This window comes from Vicugna pacos, chromosome 27 (assembly GCF_048564905.1).
Source record: "Vicugna pacos chromosome 27, VicPac4, whole genome shotgun sequence".
Taxonomy (NCBI): domain Eukaryota; kingdom Metazoa; phylum Chordata; class Mammalia; order Artiodactyla; family Camelidae; genus Vicugna; species Vicugna pacos.
In genome coordinates, this window is record NC_133013.1 from 8599887 (window position 1) to 8619706 (window position 19820).

The 19820-nt window shown below is 45.9% G+C and overlaps 1 protein-coding gene across 5 annotated transcripts in view; it reads left to right on the plus strand.

Moving 5' to 3' along the window:
- Positions 1-19820, plus strand: part of ADAMTS17 (ADAM metallopeptidase with thrombospondin type 1 motif 17) — a 293369-nt gene that overhangs the window by 160553 nt on the left and 112996 nt on the right. For all 5 annotated transcript variants that reach the window (XM_031691884.2, XM_031691886.2, XM_031691885.2 and 2 more), the window contains exons 9-10: positions 5583-5723; positions 7504-7654. In XM_031691884.2, coding sequence (XP_031547744.2) covers positions 5583-5723; positions 7504-7654 — 292 coding nt within the window. The remainder of the gene's footprint in view (positions 1-5582; positions 5724-7503; positions 7655-19820) is intronic.

Here is a 19820-nt window from a genome sequence, read left to right on the forward strand (position 1 = left end):
GCAAAAATCACAGCCCAGTGTTACTGGTGCTGCATTTTGTAGAGTCAGGTTTGTGGAAAGGGATAAAAGTTGAAAAGAGTGCATCAAAATTATCTCCGAAAATCACTTAGGAAAGTCCACACCGGACACCTGACACTGTCCTCTAGGTCCGTCACCCCAACCTTCCCACCATGGTTGGAACTGGCAGCTGTTTTGCTGAGCATCAAATAAAATATAAAATAAACAATAAGTTCTTTCTGTATAGCACAGGGAGCTATATTCAGTATCTTGCAATAGCCTGTGATGAAAAAGAATATGAAAGCAAATATATATGTGTGTGTGTGTATAACTGAATCACTATGCTGTACACCAGAAATTAACTGACTATACTTTAGTTAAAAAAAAACAAACTTCACATATCAAGACCCTATACCTTATGCCCTTGTTGCATGAATAATGTGTGTTGTGAAACACCAGAATCACGCTCCGTGTGATGCTGTGTTCACAGAGGAGGCCCCCAGACCCAGAGAGGCCCCCAGTCCCAGAGAGACCCCAGTTCTCTCTCTCTCCTCTCCAGGGTGTACAGTCACATGTGTGCGGGTGTGTGTGTGCGCGCACACGCACGCACACAAGCTCATTGACCAAACTAGGTGATAAAATCCCCATGCTTTGTTTTTTTTTCCTTTTTTCTCTCTTTATCTGTATCTCTCATCCCAGAAGTTGAATTTTTGTTAAATTAAAAGTTTAAAGCCTATTTGAAGTGGGTCGTGTGTGTGTGTGTGTATGTGTGTGTGTACATTTCTACACACACATTTGCAGTCTCAGGCAAGGCTGCTTGCCTGTAATCCCATCTATATAAACCCAAGGATGTGAGGGTTTTGTACATTTCAGTGCTCTGGTGAGCCAAGAGGGACAATATGTATTGTAACATACTTGTCCATTCTCACCTACTATGATATTATCCATCATAGCAAAATGCACTTAACACCAGCACTGTATTGTTATTTACTCATTAGTGATTCAGAATTCCATGGTGTTTTAGGATTATATGTATTGTGATGGTCCTGTGTGTGGTGGAGGTGGAGACCCTCACTCTACTCTGGTAGGTATTTGCAGTGTTACTGAATCCCTGCAAACTGGGGGGCTCATTTTCCTGTATAAAAATAAAAACAAAAACTTCTCTGGAGTGAGAGAATGTATTTTTTTAATTGAAGTATCATCAGTTACCATGTGTCAATTTCTGGTGTGCAGCTTAATGTCCCAGTCATACATATACATACATATGTTTGTTTTCATATTCTTTTTTGTTAAAGGTTACTACAAGATACTGAATATTCCCTGTGCTATACAGAAAAAATTTGTTTTTTTTATCTATTTTTACATATAATGGTTAACATTTGCAAATCTCAATGGATTGAGAGGATATTGATGTTATGTTCCCTATAAAGGGGGTTATTGATGGTCATGACAATGAACCCTATTGTTCAACCTGTATAAATGAGTGGAGCCTGGTGGCCTTAACCCTTGTAGATAAAGTCTGAGTAGTTAAAGTTAAGGGCACAGTCTGGTTCTTGGCTAGCAAGAGGTAGTAACAGTAGAGAGTTTCCCTTCTAGTGGAATGCAGGCGTGTTAATTATTATTATGTTAATTAACAATAACTAACACAAACCTGCCTGTCATTTCCCAGAAACTGCCACGGGCTATTCCTGTTACTACAGAGTCAGTAAACATTTATTGAAGAGGAACGGGCAGGCAGTGTTGCCCCCAGGCCAGCCCCGACCCCCTCCACTGGAGAGCCTACCCTCATGGGAGCCGTTTCCCGGCTTTTTCATTCCACTCCAAGCATTCGTTTCGCAAGTCCAGCCAAGAGTACTTTGAGGGGAGGCAGACCTCGTTCACAAGCCTGACATCAAAACACCAAAGCTTAGAGACAGACAGACAGGCTCAGAGCCAGGTGAAGCTGAAGCTTCCAGAATGACACATGTACCAGGCCCAGAACACTTAGTATCTCCCAGGCCCTCCAGGATTTGGGGTGAAGCTAGGACGGGTTGAGCATCGCCTTTTAGAATCCCCACATGGTATGTGGTGGATTCCCCAAAGCAAATACAGAAGCAATGTGTTCTTTTGCTTTAAGATAAAATCTACTCAAGGCCATTAAGTTATGATTGTGTCTGATAAATCTGGACCACATGTGACACGAGGCCATCTGTGTCCTTAATCTAAAAGTCACTTGAAGTTAAAATAACTCCGTGTGCCTAATGCTACTTGTTCGTGTTCTGTATAACATTACCGCAGACATAAACCTAAAATAACCTGAATTTTTCCGTCAAGCAATCCTTAGTTTAAAAGTAGCCTGTGGTTTATATAGACCTCAAATGATAATACTCTCACCCCAATGCTAGTTCATCAAACTGTAAATTTATGAGGCACTTAGCATTTGAACTTTTAAAACCAGATCAAGCGTGATCCGTATCCTGCCGTCTGGAACATTCCTCAGGGAATTTCTTCTCTGGGGGCCAAGCAGAATGAGTCGCTAATATGACGCCCTGCGGGCACACGGTGGTCACAGTCAGGGCACAGTCAGCTTTTCTGAGCACTTTTGTAAACATGGTTTTGTCTCCAGAGAGACCAGGTTCTCTGGCCAGCAGAGTCTGCCACGTGGGCCAGAGAGCCTCTTTGATTTTACAAGCAGCTTGACCACCAGAGAAAAGTTGGACGAGGTCACAGCTGAAACATTCCTCGGTACGTGGCACGGCCGTTCTGCCAGGGCTTGGCTCTCGTCCGACTGTGGTTTTGCAAACAACAAGGAGCATCTGGTGGCTGCTCAGGACATCCCATCTCGGGACAGTGGGAGGTGGTTGCCATCGTGTTTTGACTCTCTGTGGGACTGAATATCCCAGGATTGGTGACAGTGCAGTTTGACCTGCTCCATGTGCTCTGCTAACACTTTGTCCTTAGAGCCACTTTTCTGATGAGACACTTTATTTCTAAGCATAGAGCAGAGTTCCCTGAAAGCCGCCAGAATTTTCATATTTACCTACTTGAAAACCCTATTTTTTTGTACTAGTGCTTTTTTTTTTATTGAAGTGTAGTCAGTTTACAATAACGTGTCAATTTCTGGTGTACAGCATCATGTTTCATTTATACACACGCACATACATATTTGTTTTCATATTCTTTTTCATTATAGTTTTATTTACAGATATCAAATCAAACCCTAGATCGAATTTAAGGTGACTTTTAATATCCTTTGCTAAATGCAGTTGAAAAAACTATTCAGTTCCCATCTTTCCCAAAACAAAGAGATAGGATAAGAGCCATAGATACAGATACAGTTACAGATATAAATAATAGGCAGGAAAAGGTAAAAGGCTGAGTAATGGCATTGAAAAATTATTCTTCTTGGTCAGATTTATCTGATAATTTCTTGGTTCTCTATTTAACCCTAATTGGATGGATGCCTGACTTTGACGCGGGAGAGCAAGAGTGAATCTCCCCAGAGATGGTTTCATTGTTCTGTTGAACAAGCTGCTGCCCCCTAGAACTAGCACCCTTATCGTGTATACAGATCCTCCGATTTTGAGATGCTTTCTCCTGCATTAGATGGATAATCCATTCGGTAAACATTTACACAGTGCTCGCGCTGTGCCCGTCTCTGGTGGACAGGCTGGGATGGAATGCTGCCCTGGGGAACCTGGTGGGTTGGACGAGCCCGTGGGAAATCCTGACAGCGAGCATGTTTCAGGGGGTGGTTTGGCCAAAGATGTCTGGACCGAGGGGAAGAGGGGCCACCAACGTGTAGGCAGCGCTGCAGAAGCTTTTTCTTCCTGACAGGATGGTAGGGTAGTCGGTCAGCTGACCAATTAACCAAAAAATTGGTTCAAATAGGGAAATGTAAAAAAATTGTGCTTAGATTCTCAAACATTTTGTTTTAACTTAAGCCATGAAAACGTTCATTTTTTTTTCACCAGTTTTGTGGTTGGGGGTGGAAGCCTTTTCTCTGAAGGAGTTTGAATTCCAGCTTCTTTTTTTTCTTCTTTTCTTTTTTTTCTTTTTTTTAGATTCAGCGGAACTTGAAAGACCCTTGTGAAGCTGTCAAAGAGGGCAGATTTTTAGGATTTTTTTCCCCTCACCTTTTACAGTTGTCTTGCCCACACCCCATTTGGCAGCAGCCTGTTTTAGCTACCAGCTAAAATTGTTGTCATGAAAACAGCTTTATTTTGTTCTCATGTTTCATCGATTAACACAACGTGTAACCACATGTATTAATTGAAGGAACAAGTATTACTGACAGAAATAGGCTTGAGAAGAAAAACAACTGACCCTTGGGAAGGGTGCCCTCCACTGCTGGGAACAGACGCTTGTGGGCGGTGAGGGCCGGCCCTGCCCGCCAGGAGGAGCAGCCCGGGCGTCAGGCAGTGCTGTACCAGGGGCGGGGTGGCATCAGCTAATCCGACTCCACATGGGGGTCTGGAGTAGCCTGGGGGTGTGCAGGCGGGAACACAGGGGAGTTGATGAAAGATGGTCACAGACCTATGAGGGGAACTAGGGAAAAGTAGCGTGTTTAGAACCTCTTTTTTTTTTTTTTTTTTTGGTGTGGGAGGGAGGTAATTAGGTTTATTCATTTGGGGACTGCACCCAGGACCTCTTGCATGCTAAGCATGCACTCTACCACTTTGAGCTATACCCTCCCCCTAAAACCTCTTTCTGTACCTAGCTCCATTGGTGTCTGTCTCGTCTCCCAGGCTGATCTGAGGTCAGGGATGGCCTGCTGTGCGCTGCTGTATCTTCCCTTTCCAGTCCATTACCGGCCTTTGGGAAACCTCTTGTAACAATCTTGGAATGAGTGAAAGTGTGTGTGTTTTCCACGGGGCTGTTGACAAAGAGTGGGCCACCCTGGTGCACAGAGACTCTCTCCCCTGAAAATCATGGGTTGGCAGACTGTGGGCCACCTGATCTCGTGTGTTCTGTGTCCCACCCTCCCCCCCAGTGACAGCAAGTGTGGGAACTAACGTCATCGTTCAGCTCACGTTTCACGTCAGCTGCCCACATCTAGGCCAGCATTCCAGGGTCTTTCAGATGCATCTGAGCGGGGAATGTGACAGCTCTGGTCTTGGTGGACCCCGATATTGTGACGTGAAAGCAAAGCCACGACTTTTCATGAGTTTTTTCCTTAGTCAAAGCCTTGGTTGGTTCCCACGTGCCCTTCGCACAGTGACTTCTCTCCAACCAACAGAGCACTTAGATCATTAACACTAGGATATTTTAGGTAGAAAATCAAGTCTAATCATCAGAAGAACTGTAATATCACAGTTAATACAATTTGTTCATTCGGTTATTATTTATTGGTTTAGCGATGCCATTTAGTGTCTGTTGGGTGCTTGATCAGACTCCGTTCACTGAGTAAGCAAGTCAGCACCCTCCCCCTTACTCTCTAAGCTCGTGACTGTTGGTCTGCTCTGTGAGAGTAAGCAGGGTGCCAGGTGTCAGCTTGTGCCACCTTTTGTATTTAAGACTCGATCCAGGTTAGCCTCGTCTGCTAGATCCTGGACCGGGAGATAAGCCTGTAATGTGTGTCCCTCTCCGCCCTCTCCTTCGGGCAGCTTGGGGATGAACCACGACGATGACCACTCCTCCTGCGCCGGCAGGTCCCACATCATGTCGGGAGAGTGGGTGAAAGGCCGGAATCCCAGCGACCTCTCCTGGTCCTCCTGCAGTCGAGAGGACCTCGAAAACTTCCTCAAGTAAGTCCTTGAATCAGTCTGTACCATCAGTAGAAAGTTATGCATTACTTCCGAAAGACAGTCATTGGAGTCTTGGCCAGTATGAGCGGGAGTGAACCTCTCAGAAGTCTCAGAGGACCAGACCTCCTCCCAGGTGCACAGCTGGTGTGATGTTGGGTACCCAGCTGGTGACCATAAATGCTTATCGATTGACGTGTCAATGCAGTGACTGTATCTTGAAAGGATTCCATTTCATTTCTCTGCATTATTTTGATGGGGCGTGGATGCCACCTTAGCGGTAACCCTTGGCTTCTGGAGAACAGGGCACTTCCTCTGTGCTCAGTCTGCTTCCCTTGATAGGAGTCCATTTGCTGGGGAAGAGGGCTTGCTTGCTCACTTCCTTCATTTGTGGGGCTCAGGTGGGTTTATCTGACTGCCACTTACTTGCCAGAATATGCTGGCATCACTTCATTCCCAGATGTCTGTGCAAGAGTTCGCCATCTGATTTCAGACCTTTGTCCAGCAGAGTCTGTGCTCACATACAGTGTGGGTTCCTTAGTGTAAAGACCTCAGGGCTGGACTTACAGATTTGATAGGGTCAGACCCCCATTGCTTCACAACTTACTGGTATCATCTGTACGCCCCATGGAGATGGAAGGGGGTCAGTGAGTCCCACCTACAGATGGAGCTTTGTAGTTCAGTAACACAGTAAAGTGTCGGGTGAATTCAGAAGGAGGAGCAAAGGCATCACACCGGCTTCTGTCCTCATCCTGGATGTTCTTTCATGATGTTTCCTGTGGATGGGGAAATTAAGTGGTACACGGGGCTTAAGAACAGACTCACTGGATTTAACGTAGTCTATTTCCTACTGAGTACTTGTTATCACCGAGTCTAAATTAAATGTTGGAAGCTACCTGACATGATTTCATTTTACCCATAAGGGTCAGTAAATCAAGGCAGGGTATTTTCATTGGCTCACGAACACAGTGCTGGACCCACTGCCTTCGTTAAAGTGGCCCGTGTGTCTGAGCCCAGGGGAGGTGAACCAGCGTCAACCTGCATGTTCTTGCGGGCGTGCAACTCTTTTCTTCAAGAATCTTGGCATGAGGCCGGATTTTCTTTTTACTACCCTCTGCCTTGTTTTAGGATTGAAAAATAAAAACATTCAAGTACTTAACCTCTTCACAGAGCTGCAGCCTCACAACCCCCAGTTCGGTTTTTCAGAGCTGTTTTCAGCATCTCTGAACATTTCCATCCTGGTTGAAATCCTGAGGTCCTTTGCAGGATGTGCTACCAGCCAGCTTTCCTGGCCGGAGGGAGGTGCAGTCAGGGGGCCACCTGGACCAGCCAGCGGCCACGGCCTGACAGGCCCTCCAAGAGAATCCACAGAATTGGAAATAAGCACTTTTATTTAAAATAGGGCAAATCATCCCTAATTCATATTTTTTTTCTTTATTCATAGTGACTTTTGCCAAAGCCATATTCTAAGAAAATATCATAGGAATCTATTTCTATGAAATTGAATGAAAATGCCTTTCAAGAAGGCTCTCAGACTCCCCGAGAAGAGTACATGAGCCACGTGGGTATTACTCCCAGGCCCTTTCCTGGTTGTCCAGCTCGCGTGGCCTTCGGAGTAAAGCTCTGTGTTCAGCTGTGTAGAAAAAGAGCGAAAAGTGCCACCCATGTGTCCGGTACCTAGGTCATCTCCCCGTAAATAATTTGGAGCGTCCTCCTCCTGGCAAATCAGAACAAAAACCTGGGCAATACGTTTGCAGGCCAACTTGCCTCTTGGCTGTTTCAGGTCGAAAGTCAGCACCTGTTTGCTGGTCACGGACCCCCGGAGCCAGCACGCGGTGCGCCTCCCGCACAAGCTGCCGGGCATGCACTACAGTGCCAACGAGCAGTGCCAGATCTTGTTCGGCACCAACGCCACCTTCTGCAGAAACATGGAGGTAAGCGGGATGGGGAGGGCCGGCTCAGGTCGGAGCATCTGGCTTCTGTTTGAGGATGCATGCATGCACGCACACACACACCCCTACATACACAGACGTGTGTTTGCACACACGCATGCACAGACATGGACATGCATGTACACATACTTCGTGGGCATCTGCATGGGGCACCCGGAGAGAGCCCCCCCCCCCACACACACGCACGCACACGCGAAGTTGCATGCACACACACACGCACACCCCCATACGTAGGCAGTTTTGCAGGGGGATGGGTCAGAGTTACTACTGACACCAATAGTCTAATGTTTTGTTTTGTTTTTTAATCCAAAGGTATTTCTTTCTTTCTTGGTAGCCAAATGTCTTAACCTGAAAACTTTGAGACATTAGGGGTAAGAAAATTAACCCATCCTTCGTGGAGGTGATGTGATGTGATGGAGGTGATATCACACCTTGCACAGATGGCTAAGATGGCTAAAAGTTGCTAACACTGGAGAGTGTCATATGGAGAACTTCAAACAGATAATAAAGTGATTGTATGATAATAGTGCTAATAACACCATTAAAATGTTACCCTTTACTGAGCAGTGCCCACAGGTTGTGCCCTAAAGCTTCCAAGGTGCCTGATCTTAATTACCCATCACCACACTCGCTAGGTTATTCTCCCCAGGGCCCAGGTGACAACCCCAAACTCAGAGATTAAGTGATCATTTGAAACAGCTTGGTCAGTAGGTGGTAGAGGAAGGAGTTGACTCAAGTCTGTTCACCTCCAGAGCGTGCGCTTTCTCACCGTGCTGCAGACGGCTCGGCCGGCCACCTCTGCATGCAGGGGTGCCAAAGGGACATGCTCGGACCTGGGGCAGGGCAGTCTCCAGGCTGTGGCCCCAGGGGAAGGCTGGAGCAGCCTACGGTCCGGTGGGCTCAGAGAGAGGAGCAGAGCCTCGGCCCTTGGGCAGAAGGACAGAAGCAGGAGAAGCAGCTGGGGATGTGTGGGACTCAGGAACCACCCAGCAACAGCCAAGTGCTGGAGCTCAGGATAGCATTGAGTCCCAGGGAGGAGTCTGGAGGGCTAGGTGGGTTCCCAGAGCAAGAACTCAGGACGGGAGCAACTCCAAGACAGGCAGGTAGACCAGGACTGCGCCTTCAGGAGACCCAGGGATCTGGGCCAGCAGAACAGGTCAGCCTGGACTCTGGGGGTGGGACGCTCCCTTTTGAGTAATTCCTGGCTGTGTGTGAGCTGGTTCAGGACATCAAGGTGGAGTCAGCAGGTGGGGCACACCTGCCACTGTTTGGGGTGGAGAAAAGGACGGTGCCTCACAAGCAGCCTAGCACCTCCTGCTAGCTGTTTCCTCAAAGAGCATTTATCCACAGGGCTGTCCTGAATCTTCCTCTCCCATTCCCCTGCGGAGGTGCCAGCAAGGGCCCCTTCCAGGCCTTGGTAACAGCAGCCATCTCTCACTTCACACCCAGCAGCAGCAGGGTTGAAGAACGCCTCCCTGGGTAGAGGGGATGAGCCCCAGGGTCCGATGATCCCCAGTGGTCTGCCACGATGCCCGGTGCTCCCCTTCAGTCTTGACTATTAAGACTTGACCACTGAGGCTCTCATTTCTGTACCATATGGTAGCGTAGAGGCGTCCTATTTGCCTATCCCAGTCTTCAGTCCCTTAAAGTGGGTGATAGCCCCGAACTACTGGAGAGGGCAGGTTTCAGAGGGTCCTTGGATGGTGTGGTGACAGCAAGAGATCCATGTGGATGGTACCCGAGAGGAGGATGCTGAGTGTTCGGGACGAGCAGAAGGGCCCTGGGCACCCAGGGTGGAGAAGAGGGAAGCACCCGGCTGAGTCAGTGGACACAGCTGGACAGAGGCTGCCTCCCCCAGGCACTGCAGCCGTTTTGCCTTTCAGGAGCCAGGCCGTTGCACACCTGAGGAGGGATGGACAGAGTGGGGATACAGGTACTGCGGGCTCCTGATCCCCCAGGCTAAACTCTTTCCACGCACTGTCACATGAAACCCTGACTGCAATCCTCGAGGGCAGGGGCTTTGAACCCCACTTAACAGATGAAAAAATGGAGGCTGAGAGAGGCTGGGTCGTGGGCCAATATCGCTCAGCCAGAAAGAGAAGGGCTGGAGACTAAGCCCTGGGGTGACTGTTAGGGAGGAAGGGCAGGCTCTGGTCATTCAGGGACAGACTCCAAAGAGGAGGAAGGGGACCTGGTATTTTATTTTCCTTCCTTAGCATCTTTTTGTTTGACGAGGACCACGAGAGAGCAGTCAGTCATGGTCAGCTCAACAGTGTTGCTCCTTTCTCCCCAGAAGCTCAAAATACAAATACATAAAGTGGAGTCTTTTTGTTTTGTAAATTACGGTGCAGCTGAATGTTGATTCCTCCAGCTCACCAGGAGCCACAAAATATGCTTTCCTGTTTGCCTTTTCCTTGAGAGTTCCGCCAGTACTAAAGCAGAGCTGGCATCTTCCTCCCCAAATCCTAGCAGGAGTGACTCCTTAGGGGAGGAAGGAGCGCACACGGTTGCTTTCTTCTCCCCTGTGACACTGACTCTCTGGTGCCGGTCTGAGCCTCCTCCCCTTCCTCCTGGTCTTCCTCCTGGTCCTCCTCCTCTTGTTCACTCCCTTTCGCCCACTCTGTTCCAGTTCTCCTTGTCTTCCTGCTCTCTCTTGGATCCACAAGGCGAGCTCCTGGCAGGGACACACTCTGCTTCCTACTGGCTGTTTTCTTTATCTAAACACTCTTTCCTCAGCTTGTCCATGTGACTAAGTCCCTCATCTTTTTTGAGTTTTTTGGGGTTCCTTTTCTTTTTCAGATGTGACCTTCTCAAGAAAGCCTATCCTGACCACCCTATTTAAAATTTGAATCTGGTAACCCTCCCCCATCCACCCTTGAGGCACCCAGATCGCCTGATCCCCTAAGGGAAAACCCTGCTTTCATAAACTTACCATCTTTTAACATGCTCTAGAATTCACTTGTTTACATGACTGTTGCTTTGATAATCTCCCTATTCTAGGTTATAAACCCTCAAGGGCAGGAATCCTGGCTTCTGCTCACCAATATTTTCTAGCTGCCTTGGCCAGTGCCTGGCACATAGTAGGTGCTCAACAAGTTATGTGTTGCTCTGAGGTCCATTCGTGACCCTAAGAGCAAACTGAAGTTCTTATGTGACTTAACCCAACTGCTGATGACACTGTAGACAAGCTCACAGTCTTTGAAGCAACCCTTACAGCTCTCCACATATCACGTACTGATTCTCGAAGCCCAAGTTCACGTTTCTCCACCCAGTTCACCCACACACATGTGAGACTCTGTCAAATGTCTTGCAAGAGTTCATACAAACCTTTCCTGTGGCTTTCTCTCAGGACAGCACAATGAGTCTGGTCGTGGGGGACTGCAGGCTGCTTCCTAGTGGCCATCTCTCTTCCTCCATCCCTCCCTCCCTCCCTCTCTGTGCCTTAGTGCCCTCATTCGTAAAATCTTAGACTCCTGGTGAGTTAATACACGTAAGGTGCTAAGAACTGGATCTGTCACAAAGTAAGCACCCAGTCATTTGAGCTGATATGTGTGTTGTTATTACCTTGCTGGATAACACTGGCTCCCATCTGTGGGGCCACAGAACGAGTCTGTCTGTGTCCACTTCTAGGATCGGCAATGTTCTATACTGAATTCCTCAGGGCCCTGAAAAATTAAGCTTTGTGTAAAATACGTACCCTTCAGGTAACCAGAGACATCTGGAACCAACCAGGAAGCTCCTGTAATCCAGTGCCAAATGGATCTTTATAACTGTTACTATTCTTTAATGCCCTTGAGGAGTGAAGTGGCTGTCATGTAATGAAATGATCATGGTTCCAACATTGCCTTTAAATTTCTTATCCCAACATCTGTCTTTGGCCAAGATGGAGTAACAGGGACCGGAATTACCTTCCCACCTGAAGCAACTAAGAAATAAGATGAAGTATATGGCACTGATTTTAGGACAGTGACGATCAAGTCAGGAAGGACTGTGGTCCTTGGGAGATGTGAACCAATGAGGTCTCTGATTGTCCTGCCTGGGCGGGCTCCAGGCTGTGACACGGGGAGGGCTGTGAAGAAGTAGCAGTCTTCTGGAGTCAAAGCAACAGAGCCAGGTGTACAGGGAGGCTGAGGCAGCTGGAGTTCACTGGACAGAGTGACACAGAAGAAAGAGCTTTACAAAGAGAGAACCTCAGAAATCAGCACAGGATCTCCATGAGTCTTCAGCTTAGTACCAAGAAACGCATGTGTGCGAGGAAACCACCCAAGGCCAGGAAGAGAACCATCTGAAACAGTCACTGGGCTCACGTGAGCATCAGCTGGAGGACATGGAAGGGAGTTGTGTCAATCGCATGGCAAAACTAGCCCCACACTAAATGCTGATCTGGTCCCACCCAATAAAGCTGGAAAAGCAAAATCTGAAAGGATGAAACTGTTTCCAAGTTACTTAGCCACAGCTCAGAAAGAGTTACGGAAATGCAAAACCAGCACTGAATAAAGTAAAATTCACAATGTCTAGTATCAAATCAAAAATTACCAGGCCTTCAAAGGAGCAGGAAAATGCATCCGTAATGAGGAGAAAAGTCAATCAAAACTGACCTAGGAATGAGAGAGATGACAGAATTAGTGGACAAAGGTGTTAAAACAGTCATTGTGACCATATTCCAGGTTCAAGAAGGTACAGAAAGACAGACGGGACATGTTAAGGAGAGACAAGAGAGATACAAAGAGAAACTAATGGGACTTCCAGGAATGAAGACTGCAGTGTCTGACATGCAAGATACCCTGCGTGAGGCTGCTGGCAAAGGAGAGCTTGCAGGAGGGATGATTGCTGAAGACAGGCAATGGGAACTAGCCGAAGTGAAACACAAGGAGCAAAGACTGAAAGCAAACCGAACTGTAGGACTTCAGGTGACCTCAGATGTACGTGATTCATGCCCCAAAGGAGGTGAGAGAGGACTGAAATCATATTTGAAAAAATAATGGCTGAAAAGTTTTCCAAAGTTGATGGAAACCATGAGCTCACAGATCCGAGAACTCAGTGAACCCCGAGGAACATGAAGAAATCCAGACCAAAGCTTATCATAATCAAATTGCTTAAAAGTGGTGATGCAGAGAAACTCTTCAAAGAGCCAGAGGGAAAAAGACAAGTTATGTAGAGATAAACAAAGGTAGAAATGACAACATATTTCTCATTAGAAACAATGCAAGCAAAAAAACCAAAAAAACCAAAACAAAAACAAAAACACCATGGAAAAGCATCTTTAAAGCCCAGAAAGAAAAGAAGCCTGTTACCTTAGAATTCTACAGCCAGCAAAAATCTCTTTGAGTTTTGAAGGTGAAACAGAGTTTTTCTGTTATATAAAGGCTGAAAAAACCCAGCTCCCGTAGACCCATGCTAAAAGACATATTAAAAGAAGTTCTTCGGGCAGAAATAAAATGATAATACATGGGAATACAGGCCTACCCAGAGGAATGAAGGGCCCTGGAAGTAGTAACTATGTGAGTAAATATACGATCTTTTGAAATATACTCAAATGTCTTTGAAAGAACATTGACCATTTAAACAATGGTTTTACCAAAAAAAGTAAGAATATAGTTGTGGTGGATATCCAGACTCTGTGAGCTTTCCCTTCTATGGTAGAAGGTACTTTGCATGTGTAATTTTTCAGGGATCTTGAGATGGGGAGATTTCCTGGATAATCTGGGCGGGCCTGATGCAGTCAAAATGGTCCATACTAAGGCAAGAGGTCAGGATGGGTACAGATGTGACAATAGAAAGAAGAGGTTGGAGTGATGCTGGGAAGGGGCCGTGAACAAAGGGATGCAGGCAGTCTTGGGAAGCTGGAAAGGACAGGGAAACAGATTCTCCCCTTAGAGCCTACCGAAGGAATTGGCCCTGTTGTATCCCTGACTGAAGCCCAGAGAGACTGAGTTTGGACTTCTAACCAAGATAATAAGATAACAAGATAATAAATCTGTGTTATTTTAAGTTGCTAAAGTGCATGGCAGTTTCTTACATCAGCAAAGGGAAATTCTTGCAGATTTGCCATTGAAACTAACACAGCAGTGTGGGGTTCAGGACACATGTAAAAGTAAATGATATTCACATAAAGGCTAGAAAAGGAGAAATGGTAGTGTATGCTATCATAAGGTTTTATACTGCATGTGAGGTGGAATAATTTCATGTGAAGCTGAAGTGATAGGTTCAAGATGTATAATATCAACCGTAACTCAACCAATAAATAACACAATAGAGTTATAGCTTACAAACCAGCAAAGGAAATAAAATGTGATCATACATTGTTTAGTCCTCTGATTCCTGAAGTGTTAGAAGTAGATTATGTTAGGATGGATTGGTGCTGTATATTAGTCATTCATACTCCATTCTGCTAAGATGCAACTGTAAGCAAAACAAAAAGACAGCCTACGGAATGGGAGAAAATACTTGCAAATGATGCGACTGACAAAGATTTAATTTCCAGAATATATAAATAGCTCATACAACTTAATAACAAAAAAACAAACAACCCAATCCAAAAATGGGCAGAAGACCTAAACAAGCAATTCTCCAATAAAGACATATAAATGGCCAATAGGCACATGAAAAAAAAAGCTGAATATTGCTAATTATCAGAGAAATGCAAATCAAAACTACAACCAGGTATGACCTCACACTAGTCAGAATGGCCATCATTAAAAAGTCCACAAATAACAAATGCTGGAGAGGGTGTGGAGAAAAAGGAGCCCTTCTACACTGCTGGTGGGAATGTAGTTTGGTGAAACCATTATGGAAAACAGTATGGAGGCTCCTCAAAAAACTAAAAATGAATTTACCATATGATCCAACAATCCCACTCCTGGGCATATATGCAGAGGGAACCTTAATTCAAAAAGATACATGCGCCCCAATGCTCTTGACAGCACTATTTACAATAGCCAAGACACAGAAACAACCTAAATGTCCATCAACAGATGACTGGATAAAGAAACTGTGGTATATTTATATAATGGAATACTACTCAGCCATAAAAAAGAAGAAAATAATGCCATTTGCAGCAACATGGATGGACCTGGAGATAGTCATTCTAAATGAAGTAAGCCAGAGAGAAAAATACCATATGATATTACTCATATGTGGAATCTAAAAAAAAAAAAGACACAAAGTTATTCACAAAACAGAAACAGACTCACACACATAGAAAACAAATTTATGGTTACCAGAGGGGAAAGGGTGTTGGAAGGGATAAATTGGAAGTTGGAGATTAGCAGATATTAGCTACTATATATAAAATAGATAAACAACAGCTTTATACTGTATAGCATAGGGAGCTATACTCAGTATCTTGTAGTAACCTATAATGAAAAAGAATATGAAAAGAAATATATGTATGTATATGTATGACTAAAACATTATGCTGTACACCAGAAATTGAGATAACATTATAAACTGACTCTACTGTAATTTAAAAATTGATGCAGTTTACATTTTTTTCGGGTCAGTGACATAGTCCATTAAGATATGGGTCTCCTTGAGACCCCAGTGCCCCTCCCACATCTCCAAATAGCACCAGTTGTCCAATCCTTCACAAGGATAATCACACCAGTGACATCATATGACATCTCAAGGTGTCTCCAGTTATTTCAGAGGGAATCGTGGTGCTGAATTCTCAAAAAATTCCAAATCACCTTTTGTACCCTTTAACAAGGGAAAAAATACCTACTGGATGCCCTGGAAAAGAAAGAAAACACTTGTAGCCAGGAGTTTTAAGGGAATGAATATTGTGACGGAATTGCAACTCCAAAAGTCTGGAGGAATCTCTTAAAAACCACACTCGTGCATGGATGGCAGTTGGGAACTTTGTCCACGTTCCCAAGGCTGTGTTCACGAGGAAAGCGTCCTGGGCAAGCCCCTCAGCCTGCGTTCCTGTGCAGGGCCTTTTGGGGGCGGTCATTGAGAAAAGCACTGAAACATTAATGAGGCAAGTTGGGGGGGATGTGCCAGTGCATGTGTGTGAATCTTTTGTCTTAAAAATTTCTAGAACTTTAAGCCTATTACAGAAAAAAAATAATAATACTGACGTATAACAGCTTGGACGTTGCCAAGGGAATAAAACCACGAAACACGCTGGTGATGAGTACAGACCATAAAAATAAGAAGAAAAGAGACTGGATAGATTATATTTTGAGAAAACTAGTAGCCACTATGACTACACAGTGGGGAGTTTTTATTTGGCTGCAGCTTCTTAGGAGGAACAAAAGCTCATCCTTGGCAGAAGGAGAGGCCAGTGTCTCAGGGGATGACGTTTCTCATAGACGCATCTTTGCTGTTGTGTAAAAGCCGGGTTTCTTAGCTAGGGTCCGCAGATAGGTTTCAGAGGATTTGTGGACAGGGACAGGAAGAAGATCACATCTTTATTTTTCTCCAACCTGTAACTGAAATGAGTATTTCCTTCAATTCTGAGGGTTGGCAATAAGCCACAGCAGTCTTCACAATACCTGTGACTGTCACGTGATCAGGGTATTTTTCATACTACATGACACTTTTAGCAGCAATTTTGAATTATCATTTACACTGACTGCTCCTTCAAAATTACAATGGTTATTAGACATAGGGCCGGATCTTCTTACATAATGTGTTGACAAGGAAACACGTGTGTGACTTGTTACAGATTTGTATTTTGAATTATATTTGAATGGTTTCATTGCTAATCCTGTGTACTTTATAATTATGCATTGACCGGTATTACTCTGAGAAGGAGTTCCCAGGCTCTACCAGATGCTTCAGAGCACAAGGCCAGGTGCTGGGCAGTGGCCGGTCAGCCTCTGCCCCCGAGGGAAGGGCTGGCTTTCTGTGAGCAATTACTCTTCTTTTGGTGAAATTTCCAACACGGAACCTCCTTCAGATGCATGTCCTTTTGGCGTTCCCAATTCGTAGCGTCTCTAAGACCATTTAAAATTAAAAGCCATTTCTGTACTCAAAGGTATAGGGTAAATCACTTTGGGAAAACATTGCTTTGGGAGCAGCCTAGCTTCCAGTATTTCTGCTTTCTTAAACATGTACACTCGAGAATGAAGAAAAATTAAAAACAGTCCATTTTCGTTTCTAGGGCTCTGGAGAGCCCCACGCCATCTCCATTGCATCTTTCATGTCTGTCTGCAGAATGCTGGTATTGTACAGCTCAGAGCTGTCTGTGGAAATATGAACTACCAAAAGAAAAAAATTGGCATCAATACCTGGCATTTGTTGCCGAAGTTATTGGCAAATAGAGCTGTCTCCTCTTTTAGCCAATGGTAATGTGATGTTTTTAATTCAATCAAGCATTTCAAGAAAGTCCAAACATAAAAGTTATAAACATTGGATGGTAAATATTTATGAGAAAGGGGAAATGAACTTTATGCAATTAGTCCAATCCATCCTTTTTTATGATTACAAGTTCCTCCTGTCTCCGTCAGCAAAGTCACTTGGAAAGCAAAGTCATTATTTAATAAGACCTGAAAGCTACTTAAGCTCAGATATTCTGCCAGGTGAAACAGAGGGTGAGGAGGCCAGAAATAGGTATTGTCAGCTGAAGGGAAGAGTGTGCCATTGCTACTGGAGACAGAAACAAGAAGCGGGGAGATCGGGTGACATTCTGCCAATGATCACAAAGCCCTCTTCCCTTTTCAGCATTAAGGAGAGGTTTATGTGTTCCCCCTCACACCCTGGTTCCTGGAGATTCTCAGTGGAAAGATGCTATGTAATGACCACTCATCCCTCAACCGTTCCTGCATCTCAGCAACACATTCCACCATTGCTGCTCCGAAGCCCATGACCCATGTGGAAAGGAAAGTACTGGGAAGTGATGGACACCAGCCTCATGGGTTGACTTGAGCAAGGGCGTGCGCAATAGACTGAGATCTGCATATTATGCTGTTTTTTTTAATATCGAGCACAGAAGCTGTAAGCCAGTTATTTCAAGAAGGTAACAGTGGCTAGAATGGTGATAGGCATTAGAGGGTCTTATGCATTCTTTTCTACCTAACATTCACTCCTTTGCTCTTTTCCATTGAATTCTCTTGGCTTTTCAGCACAGCCTGGAGGTGTGGTTCAGAAGGTGGGTTCTTCAGTCATGCTGCTCGGGGTCATGACCTGCTTCTACCTCTTGAGCATAGTCTCTCTATGCCTCAGTTTTCTAATCTGCAAAATGGGAAAAATAATTCTACTTACACAGCATAGGGTGGTTATGAGAGTTAAGTAACAAATGAATTAGTGCACTTAGCGCATAGTAGGTGCTCAGTAAATGTTGGCTATATCATTTTTTCCCCATCAACTTATTTCCTAGAGTCAGTGATGGAGGAGATGCTGTCTAGCTGATAGTCTTACTGGCTCATCCCTTTCCACTTCTGTCCCTCAGCTGTCCTCACCCAACGTCCTGCCATTTTTGGAGCCTGTAACCTCCAGGAGTTGCTCTCTAGTGTCCAGTATCTCTCTTGGCATGCCCCCCAGCCCCGAGGCTGGAAGCCTTTCTCTGTCCTTTTCCTGAGTCCCACGGAGACTCTCCTGCTCTTGATGGATGGAGATGCCGTGGTGTCCAGGAAGCTCAGGGTGTCAGAATTACACCTAGGAACCAACCATGTTTTTTCTCTGATGTTGGTCATTTCTCAGCCTGGTAGGTCATTAGAATCTCTTCCAGAGAACGGCCCCACTCCATAGACTGTGTGCCCCCTTCCAGGTCTCCTGTGTTAGAATCTCTGGGGGATAAGCTAGCAGATTTTTTGGTATACAGCTTCCCCGATTCTCACACTCAGCCTGGTCTGGGGACTGCTGATCTAAATGAAACCTGCTCCTTTAATGCCGGCGTACCTGGCCAGGGCAGGTGGCCAGCCAAACAGGAGCCTCGCCTTGCCCCTCTCAGACAGACAGGGCTGTGCAGTAGGACGTCAGGTTGGATGCCAGGTCCAAAGCCGTCTTGCCTGCCTCAGTCTCAGCTTCCTGCCCAGCCTCTCTGAAAGCTGTTGGACTTTGGCAGCAGATGGCCCCAATTTTCCAGAAGTGTTTGAACGTTTACAGTAGACTGTCTCCTCAGAGAGCTCTCCAGCCTTTGCGAGTTGTGTGTTATCCTACATTTTCGCCCGGCCCTCGTGCCAGCTGAGTGCCTGGGTGTCCCTGCCATGCCCTCACCCAGCAGCATGCACCTCAGGCGTCCCCAGCCAGGGGACAGTCTCTGCAACCTTGAGGAACATGGAAGGGGTGACCGGCCTTCCAGAAGCAGGGGGCGAGCATGCCAGCCTGGGGAAGGCTTCAAACTGCAGTAGTGTGTGTGGAAAATGTGGATTAGTCACTTTTTCATCCAGCTCTGAGCATTTTATTTTATCTCCGTCTTGGCCTGTGTGAACAGCAACACATTTCTGAGACTTTTACACCACCGTTCCCTTCAGCATTGTTTTGAGTCAGAGCTGCTTTCCAAACACTTTCTGATCAAAATAACCATCAGAGACACCTAAGAGGGACACCACGCAGGGAGGAAAACGATAAGGCCTTGAAGGCATGAACAGCGGTGTCTTTGGAGAACTCAGACCTTCCCCGTCTTTCCGTGGCGCTCCAGGGAGGGAAGCTTGGCTCCAGAGTCAGGTGACACCTTAAGGAAAGGTTCTTGGTATGACTTTCACCAAACCTTAAATGTAGCCAGTGAGGGAACAGTTGCTAGAGCCCGGGAGCTGTTGCATTTTCCTTGCTCTTTGCACTGAGCCCAGGGCTCCCCCCTGCTATCCCAGGATTGCTGCTGGGGGCAGCTGGGGGACTGTGGGCATCCCCGCCTCGAACCGGCTCGAGCAACTTCACCTTTATGTGTGTTCACGCTGCTTCGTGTACATGTCACTTAAGCCAAATCTTGTGCCCCCCAGTAGTGCCTGCGGATAGAACACGGCGGGCGGAGGGAACGGAGCAGTCCATTCCACTGCAAATATGAGACAGTGATGAACACTCAGGATGCAAGATCAGAGGAGAAGGAAGTGAGTGAGGAAATTGGGGACCCACAGAGAGGCAGTATAACCAATGGGTGAGAGTGTGCTCTGGGGTCAGGGCAGGTCCCGGCTCTGCGGCTTGGGCGGGTCACTTAATTCTGTTTCCTCGTCTGCAAAATATGTGTGGTGGTAGTTTCTGTTTC